This window comes from Lynx rufus, unplaced genomic scaffold, assembly GCF_022079265.1.
Source record: "Lynx rufus isolate CCGP_SWC_20201006 ecotype Redwood Valley unplaced genomic scaffold, mLynRuf1.p SCAF_14, whole genome shotgun sequence".
NCBI classification, from domain to species: domain Eukaryota; kingdom Metazoa; phylum Chordata; class Mammalia; order Carnivora; family Felidae; genus Lynx; species Lynx rufus.
The window spans coordinates 14,628,456-14,641,663 of NW_025814828.1; the positions used below are offsets into that span (position 1 = coordinate 14,628,456).

At 35.2% G+C, this 13,208-nt stretch overlaps 1 protein-coding gene across 1 annotated transcript in view; it reads left to right on the plus strand.

Moving 5' to 3' along the window:
* The window catches only part of CDKL5 (cyclin dependent kinase like 5), a 192,591-nt gene that overhangs the window by 64,820 nt on the left and 114,563 nt on the right, over positions 1–13,208 (plus strand). Inside the window, exons 2-3 of the mRNA XM_047075963.1 lie at positions 5,462–5,681; positions 8,216–8,250. Of these exons, the coding sequence (XP_046931919.1) occupies positions 5,618–5,681; positions 8,216–8,250 (99 nt within the window). The 5' untranslated portion in view covers positions 5,462–5,617. The remainder of the gene's footprint in view (positions 1–5,461; positions 5,682–8,215; positions 8,251–13,208) is intronic.

Here is a 13,208-nt window from a genome sequence, read left to right on the forward strand (position 1 = left end):
GACCGCTCAGAGCCTGGAGCCTGCTTCGGATTCTGTGTCTCCCTCTCTCTGTGACCCTCCCCCGTTCATGCTCTGTCTCTCTCTGTCTCAAAAATAAATAAACGTTAAAAAAAAATTAAAAAAAAAGTCATTCATTTTTTCCCCCTTCCTAACAAATATTAGTATCTGATGATAATCTTGTTCCCCCACCCCAGCAAAATATGAAGCCCCATGAGGCAAAGACCTTGTCTATCTTGTTCACTGCTATCTTATGTGTCCTATTTACCCATTCTCTGAAATGTATTAGGCAGTCAGTAATTATTTATTTAAGCAATGAATGATATACTTACTAATATTTTTCTGGGGCGCCTGGGTGGCTCAGTTGGTTAGGGATCAGTCTCTTGATTTTGGCTCAGATCATGATCTCATGGTTCGTGAGATCAAGCCCCGTGTCAGGCTTTGCACTGACAGCACAGAGCCTGCCTGGGATTCTCCCTCTCCCTCTTTCTCTGTCTCTTTCTCAAATGTTAAAAAAAATATTTTTCTGAAATTGTGACATTTTCTCTAAATGTCAGTAGTACTTTATTTTTTTTATTTTTTATTTTTACGTTTATTTATTTTTGATAGAGACAGAGCACAAGTGGGGGAGGGGCAGAGAGAAAAAGAAACACAGAATCTGAAGCAGGCTCCAGGCTCTGAGCTGTCAGCACAGAGCCCGATGAAGGGCTCGAACTCAGAAACCGCGAGATCATGACCTGAGCCGAAGTCGGACGCTTAACCGACTGAGCCACCCAGGTGCCCCATAAATGTCAGTAGTACTTTAAGAATTTATTATTCCATTAAACTAAAGTTTTCTAAAACAAGTATAGTATCTGCTTTCTTTTGCTTCTAATTTGCAAAAACATTATTTGTAAATATTGAATGAAAAATCAGATAATAAGAATTTGGCCTAAAGTAAACATTATTATTATATATTGAACTGAAAGGAGGTCAGTGTTGCTAGAGTGAAGTGAGCCAAGGGGGAGAGAATAGTTGGATGTCAGAGGAAGGGAGTTTAAAGGCCTTGTGACTCATGTGGACTTTGACTTTCACTCATAATGTGGGAGGCCATTTGAGGGTTTTGAGCAAAGCAGTGACATGATGTGACTTATTCTAAAGATTTTGTGTGGAGACCAAGATTGAAGGGATAGGTGAGTGTGGAGCCATAGGGATATCGAAGTATGTCTACTTATGGGCTCTCACATCAGTTTCAAAGGCAAATTTGTCTATCTCTGTGCCAAGACCACCCTATCTTAATTTCTTTTACATTTTATTTATTTAATCTCTGCACCCAACATGGGGCTTGAACTCATGACCCTGAGACCAAGAGTTGCATGCTTAACTGACTGAACCAGCCAGGCACCTCATCCTGTCTTAATTTCTATAGCTGAGTTCTAAGCCTGAATATATTTGGTAGGACATTCTCCCAGATCCTACCCTCAACATCGAGTCTTCCTACTTTTCTTATAAGGAGGGTGTTGGCAGTATTTGGAACTCTGTTCTTCCATATATATTTTAGAATCAGCTTGTTTTAATTCCTCAGAAAGCCCTGTTGGGTTTTCGATTGGGATTTTGTTGATGGTTTAGATTACTATGGAGAGGGTTGACATCTTTTTCATTTTAAATGTCATTGCCATTTACCATTGATTATTATTATTTTTTAATGCTTACTTGTTTTTGAGAGAGAGAGACAGACAGAGACAGAGTATGAGCGGGGAAGGGGCAGAGAGAGAGGGAGACACAGAATCTGAAGCAGGCTCTAGGCTCTAAGCTGTCACCACAGAGCCCGATGCAGGGCTCGAACCCACGAATGGTGAGATCATGATCTGAGCCAGACCGAAGTTTTGGTTAATTGACTGAGCCACCCAGGCATTCCGAGAATTAACATCGTTATAGTATCGACTCTTCCAGCCTTAAAATTGAGATAACTCTATTTAGGTCTTCTCTGATGCCTTTGAAAAAAGTTATATATACATATATATATACACATACACACATATATTTGTTATGCTAAATCTGTAGTGCCTCTTTTGTTGTAAATGTGGTTTAAAAAACTTTAATTTAAAAAATTTAATTTAATTAAATTACATTTTCTGTTTATTGATGTTTATGAATACAATTGATATTTGTATATTAAGCTTGTACTCAGCTACCTTGTTAACATTTATCATTCAAGTGATTTGTAAGTTCTTTTGAATTTTCTGTGTAGGCAGTAATATTTGTAAATTCTATTTTGCTTCTCTTTCTATTCGTTTATTTTTTCTTATTTTACTGAGATGGCTATAATTCATCAGGATAATGAGATGGCTATAATTCATCAGGATAATAATAATGTTAATAAGCATTAAAAGTAGGACTTTTTGTCATATTCTTAATTTTTAAAGGGACTGTGTCTAAGATTTTGCCTTTACGAATGATGTTTGTTGTAGGTTTTTGTCAGATACTTTTATCAAGATATGAACATTTTAGGGTACCCTGGATGGCTCAGCCAGTTGAGCATCTGACTCTTGATTTTGGCTCAGGTCATGATCCCAGGGTTGTGGGATTGAGCCCCCATGTCAGGCTCTGCGCTGAGTGTGGAGTGTGATTGAGATTTTCTCTCTCTCCCTCTGCCCCTTCCCTGCTCACACTCTGTCTAAAAATAAAGAAATAAAATAAACATGTTAAAAAATTATATAAAAAAAGATATGAACATTTTAAAAGCATTTAATTATGGGCATTCCGCTGTTTAGAAAGTTTGTGCCAGTTTGTATTCCTAACGTCAGCATATGACAAGGCATACTTCAAGTCAGTACTTTTCCACACCGCATGGGTACTGATTTTTGAAAAGTTTCAAATTTTATAGGCAACAAAGAATTTCTTTATTGGTTTTTATTTCTTCATTTGGAACCAATATTTTGTGTTAGCACAGCTGTTATTTTTCATAAAGATAGCGTAGTTTTTGAAACAAAATGATTTCAGATTTAGAGAAAAGTTGCAAAGATAGTACAAAGAAATTCGTGTTTCATAGACCCTTGACCCAGATTTCCCAAATGTTAACATTTTAATCATCCTTTTTCTCTTTTTCCATACACATGTACTTATTCTTTGCCCTGAGTGATTTAAGTTGCAAACTTTATCTCTAAAAATGTTGGTGTTCTTTCTTTTTTTGTTTGTTAAATTTTTTAATAGACTGTCTTAGAGATTCTGGGGTGCTTTATTAATATTAATCAAACTATTATTGACATATAACATTATATTAGTTTCAAGTGTACAATGTAATGATTCGATATTTGTATATATTGTGAAATGATCACAGTAAGTCTAGTTAACATTGATCACTACACACAGTTACCAATTTTTATTCTTTGTGATGAGAGCTGCTTTTTTTTTAAGTTTATATATTTTCAGAGAGAGCTCGAGCAGGGGATGAGGGGGGAGAGAGAGAGAGAGAGAGAGTGAGAGAGAGAGAGAGAGAGAGAGAGAGAGAGAGCAAAAACAAAAGCGAAAGTGAAAGAATCCCAAGCAGTCTCTGCACTATCAACGCAGAGCCCGACCGGGGCTCGAACCCACGAACTGTGAGATCATGACTGGAGCCAGAATCAAGAGTCAGACGCTTTACAGACTGAGCCACCCAGGCGCCCCATATTCCTTGTGATGAGACCTTTAAGATCTACTCTTTTAGCAACTTTCAAATAGACAATAAGGAATTATTAACTACAGTCACATGTTGTACATCAGTCATAATAGTTTATAGCAAAAAAATTGTTTTTCTTCTCCAGGTTTCAGTCCAGTCCGGGATCATACATTATATTTAATTATCATGTCTCCTAAGCTTCTTTTAACAGTTACTTGGTTCCCTGTCCTTTATAACCTAGACATTTTGTAAAGAATATAGTCCAGTTATTTAGTAGGATGTCCCTCAGTTTGGGCTTGTCTGTTGCGGCCTATGGTTAGATTCAGGTTTTACCTTTTTGGAAGGAATGCCACAGAAGTGTTTTATTGCATCCTATCAGGAGGCATATGATGTTGGCTTGTCCTATTATTGATGATGTTAACTTTGATCATTTAATTAAGGTGGTGTCTGACAGAATTCTACACTATGAAATTACTATTTTTCCCCTTTTAATTAACGGGTATTTTGTAGTGGAGCTACTTTGCGACTAGATAATATCCTGTTTTCCATCAGACTTTCAACCACTAGTTTCAGCATATGTTGATGATACTTGCCTGAAATAATTATTACCAAGGTGGTTGCCAAATGGTGATTTTCTAATTCCATCACTACATTTATTATTTGGAATTATACTCTCAGAGCTTTTCCTTCTCCCTTCATTTATTTATGTAAGTAAGGACTGGTGTGTTTTTATTTTATTCTGTGGATTATAATCTATTTTTATTAATTTTGCTGTTGAGATGTTTCTCATTTGAACAGAAGTGGCTCAAGTTGACTCCTGTGTCCTTTAGACATGCCCCCATCATTCTTTGAGCATTACCTTCTTTTCTGGCACCACAAAAATATATCCTGGTCCCATAGTGTACTTTTCCTTGCTCTTGCCTGGGAATCAGCCGTTTCTCTGAGGAACCCTGGTTCCTTTCATTGGTGCCCTGGCTGTGCCCATGAATGTTGGAGTGTCATTGCTTCTAGGCCCCCTCAGCAGATAGAGCTAGGGAATATATGTATATGTCTATATATATTTCCATACACAGTTATATCTATTTCTGCATCTATGTATTGAGAACTGAGCTGATGTGTTTAGCTCTAATTCCAAGCCTTCACCCTTTTCCCATTTGTAACTTCGTTTTATGAGAATAAGAAACCAAACTCATCATCCACAATGTATTTATTTACTTATTTGCTCAATCCAAGAATACACATAAAGAGTTTTCATATCTTTGTGTAAAAACAAGTATCTAAGTATATGTTTAGAAAAAAATTTTTTTGTTTATAGCTTAAAGAGAGTATGTAGTTAAAACATTGGTTTAAAAATTTTTTAAAAATGTTTATGCATTTTTGAGAGAGAGGGAGAGACAGAGCACGAGCAAGGGAGGGGTAGAGAGAGAGGGAGACAGAATCTGAAGCTGGCTCCAGGCTCTGAGCTGTCAGCACACAGCGTGATGTGGGGCTCGAACCCATGGAACTGTGAGATCATGTGAGATCATGATCGGAGCTGAAGTCGGAAGCTTAAAAGACTAAGCCACCCAGGCACCCCAAAACATTGTTTTTAGAAGTTACCTGGAGTCGTTTCTGTTTCCCTTGACCCCTTTGCAGAGTGGTTATGTTACTCATTTCAAATACAGTTAGGTACATTTGTTTTTGTTCCATTTTGGGTTCTTCTCTCTTATTATTTTTCTTCTTTTTTTTTAGTATATGAAACATTAACATGATTTTTTAAAAATGTACACAAAGGATAAATTATTAGAGTGCTGAATATAAAATTTAGGGCTTTTTTTTTTCTTTCAGGGAATCATTTAATACTTCACATTACAACAAAATGTGAAAGTTCCTGCCAACCTGTGAGAATTTCTTCCTTCAACATTTTCTATTTACTGCACAACTTTCTCAGTTCTTTTTTGATGCCATGTTTTGTGGCTTGCATCAAAAGAGGAGTTTGTCTTCATGAAGATTCCTAACATTGGTAATGTGATGAATAAATTTGAGATCCTTGGGGTTGTAGGTGAAGGTAAGTTTAGCATTCCTTGAGTTTGTGATTAATGTATGTAGTTATACCTACCACTACAAAAGTTACTACTTCAGATCCTATTAATTTTACCTATATTTATTGAGATATGTGTTTGAGTAAAATATAAAAAATAAAATTGTGCTTAAACTATTTGGGTTTTACTCTCCGATTGAAAGTTAATAACATTTTAAAACCTTTTAAAATTTAATGAATCAGATTTCTTTCTTTTTCTTTTTCTTTTTAAAAATTTATTTATTTATTTACTTATTTAGAGAGAAAGAGAGCAAGCAGGGGAGGGGCAAAGAGAGAGGGCGTGACAGAATCCCAAGCAGGCTTCCTGCTGTCAGTGCAGAGCAGACTTGGGACTCAACTCACAAACTGAGATCATGACCTAAGCTGAGATCCAGAGTTGGATACTTAACCGACTGAGCCACCCAGGCGCCCCAAATTAGAGATTTCTTAAGGCTGCCTTCATTTCATTGTGTTAATTAGCAATTATGGTTTCTTTATAGTTTTTTGTTACATTTTATTTTTATATCAGTCTTATTTTGAATAATTTAAAATTTATTTCTAGAAGTTAAATTTTACTAAATACATGGTAAATAAATGAATAACTTATCTATTTGTTCTCTATTTGTCTTTGAGAATGGTAAACCACATTTTTATAAGTTCTGAGGCTCACAACTTGATCAGATTTTAACATCTCTGAAATCAGGATGTGTGTTATAATTTATAGCATGTCATGGTTTAATTGGTAGCATTTCCCCCCCCCCCCACTAGTACATAAAATGCTTATGATCAGTGACATCATTAATTTGATGAAATATGGTAATTCATTTTTCATAAGTCTTCCTGAATTTTCCTTCTTAGTAATTTTTGCTTTTGACTTAAAGATAACTTTATGGGGATTTTGAGAAATGATTCTTTTAACAGGGTATGAGTGATTATAATTATGGTTTCTTAGCATTTATATCTTTAAAGCAAATGTTATAAAAATTTTATATCTTATGAATTTTCAAATAAATTGTGAATGTTAAAAGAAGTTTTAATGATTTACCTATGTGAACAATAAAGCTGTTCTAGATAGTAAGTTAAATCCTTTTCAAATAAATAGAAACAAAATGCAGTCTGATCATTGGGTGCTTGCTTTAAGATCTGGAGTGGCTAAGAAATACATATATATTAAGTAAATTAAAAACTGTCTAGTAAACTCTACATTCCTGTAGCCTACCCAGTGCATTTTCACTTGTAGCCTACCCAGTGCATTTTCACTCTGTAGTGAAATGGCATGGGCAGTTAAATCTGGATTAAAGGATTACCTGGTGATGGTGGAATTAAGTTGGATGGTTGTAGTAGCTGATTCCATCCTGACTCTGATAATACGATTCATCCATCTCTACCAAAGTGAGGGAAACTTGTTCTCGTTCCCTAGATTCTGTTCAAGACACATTTCCCAATTTCATCTCTCTTAAGTCCCTTTGTCATAGATGTGTGCAGGCTTTGCCTGTCTTTTAATGTTATTGACATTTATACACACCTCAAGTATCATACATTACATGTTGATTTTACTAATTAGGTTGTCACAATATAACTCTAACCTCAGTTTCTTGGGTACCTTGCTGTTGACTCTGTTCTGCCTGTGAGGAAGTAGTTTTTTTGGCTAGAAAAGAGGATGAATAACCCAAAAGGTAGTCATGAATTTCATCAAAATATACCGAAGAAAGTAGAAGTCCATGACTATAAATGGCCAAAAAGCCTTGGACTGCTTGTGGTCTGTGTCCTTGTACTGAGTTTTGATTTATGGCAAAACTGTAGCAATTCCTACTAGTTATTAATTGGAATGTTTAAGCCTATACTATTTTGCCAGTCAGGAAAGACATTCAGGTATCCTAGAAGAGGATTTAAATGTCTCTTAAGACTGAGGTCATTAGCTTTTAAATTTTAAGTTTTCTAGAATCTTTTGCGTTAATTTTCCTTTACTCTTAAAGTTCTTAGGTCCACATCTTGTCTCCAGAACTTTTAAGCTTAAATTAAAATGTCTCAAGTGAAATGTTCTTTAAAAAGAGAAACATTCAGGGGCATCTGGGTGGCTTAGTCAGTTAAACATCGATTTCGGCTCAGGTCATGATCTCATGGTCTGTGAGTTTGAGCCCCACATCAGGCTCTGCACTGATAGTGTGGAGCCTGCTTGGGATTCTCTCTTTCTGCCTCTCTCTTTCTCTGCCCCTCCCTTACTTGCGCGCTCTCTGTCTCAAAATAACAACAATTTTTTAAAAAGAGAGAAACAATTTAAGAATACTTGTTGGGAAAATGGGTTGCTTATACTCTTGTTTTATAAAAAAACATAAATATCCATTCTCTGTATGTGGCTCATAGCATAATTTCTGCAGAGTACTATCATTTTAGCATTCATTATTATAACAAGATAGTATAACATTTTACTGATAACCAATGTAAATATAATAGAACTTTTATTTCTCTAAGAGCTATAGTTTGTATATGTGCCCCTAATTGTTTATTTCTTTTTATTATAGGAGCCTATGGAGTTGTGCTTAAATGCAGACACAAGGCAAGTACATGGTTTTTAAAAAGAAAATACTGTATATGTTTAACTGTTTAGAAATGAACGTATTGTTCTGTGCATGTGGGCATATAATTAAAACTGTTGGCTATGATAATGATGCTTAATAAAGTGGAATGAACATGTAAACCCAGAAAAGGGAGAGTACTTTTGGACAAGCTCTATCATGATTAGGTAGTCATTAGTTATTTGTGGTCATATGGTATTTTTTTTCTCAGTTGAGCTATGTGTATAGGTGAAAAGATTCCTAATGGGAAGAGAGAAAAGGTGACAGAGAAGAAATCAATGCAGTGACAGATTTATGTTGAAGCACTTAAGAGCAAGAAGGAGTATTCAGTCAGTATTTTTTGCATGGAGCCAGTAACTTAGATTGCTTGATGGATCTGAATCCAGATTTTGAAAGGTAGTGGATTGGTGTTTGGTATGAAATAGGGCTTTGGATAATAGTACATGATTATCATTACTGGTTGTAGTTGATCACACTTGTAAAACCTTGTGATGGATCTTATGATAATAGATTATTTGTTACACTAATCACCAATTATTCAGGGAAGTTATTTCAAGTTTCCCACAGCTGTTGCTCAGAGGTAAGTGTGTTTTACTCAGAGACTAACTTTAACATGGCAAGTGTTGATGAAGCTGTAACAATTTTAAATGTTAGGTTAAATATTTTTCTGTCATGATATACCTAGTCTGAGTATTAAAATCTGGCCTCTTGCTATTATGTGTATAATTTTGTTAAGACCAAAGGTTAAAGTTTTTTGTGGTATTTTCTAATGGTTTAATTTATGTCTGAGATGAGCTTAACAATTTAGTCCAACTCATTTAATTAAATTCTCAAATCTATTTATCATAACGTATATGTATGTGTATATATGTGTAAATAAAGAGGATACCATTTTTATGTTTATTTTTTCTTTCCTGTTGTACAAAATCGTATGTTTTAGATTTAAGTCTTCATGGCAGTTGATGTACATTTGGGATTTAGATCATAAGTCTCTTAATTTGGTTCAATGAATTTTCTGTTCTTGAAATTGAGTGTTCAAAGTATCTTATGTTGGTAATAGTTATCTGAAGATGTCTGCCAGTAAATCCTCAAAAAAATGGGTGGAATACTGTGGTTTTTGATTCAGGATGATTAAGAATTTAAAATAATAAATGTAATCAAAATAAATTTAGCACCTTGAATACCTCATTAAGAAATATTACTGCAGTTGGAAATTAAACAAGTGGAAAGCTCTCTAATGAATTTCTATACCGGTAATGAGTTGCCTTGAGTTATACTAAATTTCTGAAGCTTCAAAAAAATAAAATTCCTTGGTGGATACTACTCAAGGGAAATAGGTTGTTCGTTTCCAAGTTAAATTTGACTCTTTCATGAACATAATACTTCCTCTTATACCTTGGCTCTGTTGATACGGCATAGCTAATGGAAGCCTTAGTTCTTAATTTTAATCTTTGAGTTTTAAAATTGAAAGATTTCTGATACATAATGCAAGTCTTCTAACAGTGTTTTCTCTCAGTCTTGTCACACTTCTTCCTGTGACTGTTCCCCCTATGCTTTTTTTAACCTTATCTAAGCTCTCTTTCTGCCTTTTATGTAAAAATAAACTTTATTAATTGAATATATTCAACTAATACATGTTTTTACCTTCCCATGTGTCTGGTTTACTCATTTGTGAAGATACGCTTGTTACCTGTACCTGGTTCTCATAATACACACTGTTAGTGCCAGCAAGATGGGCCCAGAGTGAAAGTACATGAGGATAGATAGGTATCTCTGCTCTTGGGAAGCCAACTCTAAATGTGACCTCTGATTCCTAGGGCACTTAGTTATAAGGATGAATAAACCATAGTTTTCTTTCTTTTGTATGGCTTATGGTCTAAAGAGGTAGAATAATAGATACTTAAAAAAATAACCCAAGAGGTTTCTGCAAATGACACTGCATCTAAAAAGTATCTCTTTTTACGACCCTTCACTAAATGAGAGATTTGCAGACTAGCTCGAAGTATTGTTGCTTTTTCCTTTCATGCATCTAAAAAGATACTGCTGGGTGGAAAATGTAAAGCATAAATTAGTGCCTAACTCAGAGTAATATAAAACTCTTTTTAGAATCTGCAGCTGTTTAGTCATTAGACTTGTTATAGATATATCCTTTTTTTCAGCTAGAATCAGACCTTCAAATCTTTACCCCATTATCCAAAAGTAGAGAATTTGATGCTTCTAAGATTTATCCTTTAGAATCAATCAAATGGATTACTATGAAATCTCATGTTATAGTTAAAAATGGGTATCATCTTCCCTGTTGTATCCATTATATGTAAAATGATCATGCCTGTATATTTTGCATAGCTTTTACAAATTTAGGGAAATGCTTATAAAATGTATAAATCAGGTCTGTGTGATTATGTGTGCATAGGTATGTGCGATCACTTATGCATAAATTTGCCATCTTTTGGAGAGGGTTGGCCATGGGTGTATATATAATTAAATAATTCCTAGGACATTGTATATTTGAGCAAATATGAAAGAAAGTTACTGTTTTAATCTGGGTCCTATTGCAAGAAATTTAGAGGTCATGTTTATAAACAAATGTATCTTGTCTTTTGTGAACACAATATGATCTTGGGCTATTCCAGGCCAAAGACCATATTTCTTAATTTACTGAAATGCTGCCTAATTGAAAAGAAAAATGCAACTGTACTCTTTTCCACAGCTTCTGTTTATTGTGTGTGTGTGTATATATATATATACACACACACATTGGAGTTTTATATATGAAAATTCATATATTAAGTGTTAGGCTACTTATGATACCTCAGGACTACTTAGGTTCTGGTTTGGACCTTTGCTCTCCAGATATGCAGTGCTGATTTTCTTTTTATTTGCATGTCTGCTTTGAAGTACTTATGAGAGGGGAGGCATGTTTTACTGCATATTTTTCTTTGCAGAAGCTCAAAGAGGTCATCCTTAAAGCAGGGAAAATGGAATGCAGTGACATAGGGAGATGTGATTAGAACTGGAGATGATAGATTGTGCAACCTGTTTGAGAGGTTGGAGGGCAATGCTAACTGATTCTAGGACAGGGAAATGCCGATTCATGTATTTCCTTTCCTGTGGCTGGGGTTGACACAGGAGAAATTTTTGTTTGTTTTGAATTAGTAGGTGACATGCTCTTGGGATAACTGGTTATACAAAGCCATGTAGAATCCAGTGTTGGGGGTAGAGCCTATAAATATTTAATAAATAATAAAGTGGACTTAAATTACAGAACCGAAAATGAAGGGCACTTTTGAGAGCTGTTACAGAGTACCAGGTTCCTGTGGAAAGATTAGAGATGATCCCAAGGGTTTGTGGTAAAGTGAAAAATCATTGGTATCATTTATCTGATTTAAAAACTTATAAAGAATATAAGTTTAGAGGGAGAAATAATGAGTTTAGCTTTCATAAAAAAAGAGTGTAAAATGGCAGCAGAATACCAAACCTGGTAATAAGTACCACATATTGAGCATCTAACGCATGCTGGCTAACTCTGCTAGATGCTTTACATTTACTCCCTACAACATTTCTACTCTTATACCCATTTTACAGATAAGAAAGCTGAGGCATTATACAGAGGTTATGTGTTAGGGCCAAGATTTTGCAGCCAAGAAGTGGTAGAACCAGGATTTGGTCTCATATCAGAAATCGCTAACTTGAACATGAACTGGGTGGAACTGTGAAATGTTACGGACCTTCCAAGAGTGAGTACAGAGCAGAGTTGAGGGCATCCTTAAATAGTCCTACCGAAAGGAGATGGAGGTGCACCTCTAGAAAGCAAGGAAGAAAGATTTTGTAAAATGGTATTCACTAACAATGTAAAAATCCATAACAGGATGCATGATGATAAGGATTGAGGGGTGAGAAAATCCATTTCATTTAACGTTGCTGTTTAGTAATGACCTCTTTAAGTGAAATGGTATGTTGAAATCAGAGGTTAACAGGAGAGAGTAAGCAGAAAAAATCTGGATTGTGCCATTTTCCATTTTGAGAGTTGAGAAATTGAGGTTGAGAGTATTAGGAGGAATAGTTTTGATTAAATATTCACTAGTCAGCAGGGGCACCTGGGTGGCTCAGTCAGTTAAGCATCCAACTTTGGCTCAGGTTCATGAGTTTGAGCCCTGTGTCGGGCTCACTGCCGTCAATGCAGAGCCCACTTTGGATCCTCTGTCTCCCTCTCTTTCTGTCCCTCCCCCTCTCACGCTCTTTCTCTTTCTCTCGCAAAATATATATATATACTAATAAAAATTCACTACTCAGCAATACCCATATTTTCGCCTACTAAAAGCCATTCTTTGGTTATTTGTTATCATTTACTATGAGCAGTTTGTCTTTTGCTGTAAGAGTTCATTTTTAGCAAGCTTTATGTATTTTGAATTAGTGATTTCCTCTTTTTCTTTTTCACATTAATTTTGTTTTCCACCAAAAAGCTGAATATGATTTGGTCACATAAAAAAATAAAAAAATAAAAAACAACGAACTATTTTAAAGAAGATACTTGAGGAAAAGTCCATGAACCATCACCAATTTAACAGATTATAGTCCACCATCTAAAACTACACAGTTATTTTCTACTAAAACAAAATAAACTTTGTTTCAGTTTTTTTCCACATTAAATGAAACAAGTCTTAAATTGTTTTTTAGATTTAAGTTTTACATGTGAATTGAGGTTTTTAAAATTTTTTAAACGTTTATTTTGAGAGAGATAGGGAGCGATCAGGGGATGGGCAAAGAGAGAGGGAGAGAGAGAATCCCAAGCAGGCTCTGCAGCTGTCAGCACAGAGCCTGATGTGGGGTTTGAACCCACAAACCGTGAGATCATGACCTGAGCTGAAACTAAGAGCCAAACACTTAACTGACTGAACCACCCAGGCGCCCCTGAATTGAGTTTTTAGATTAAAACTTA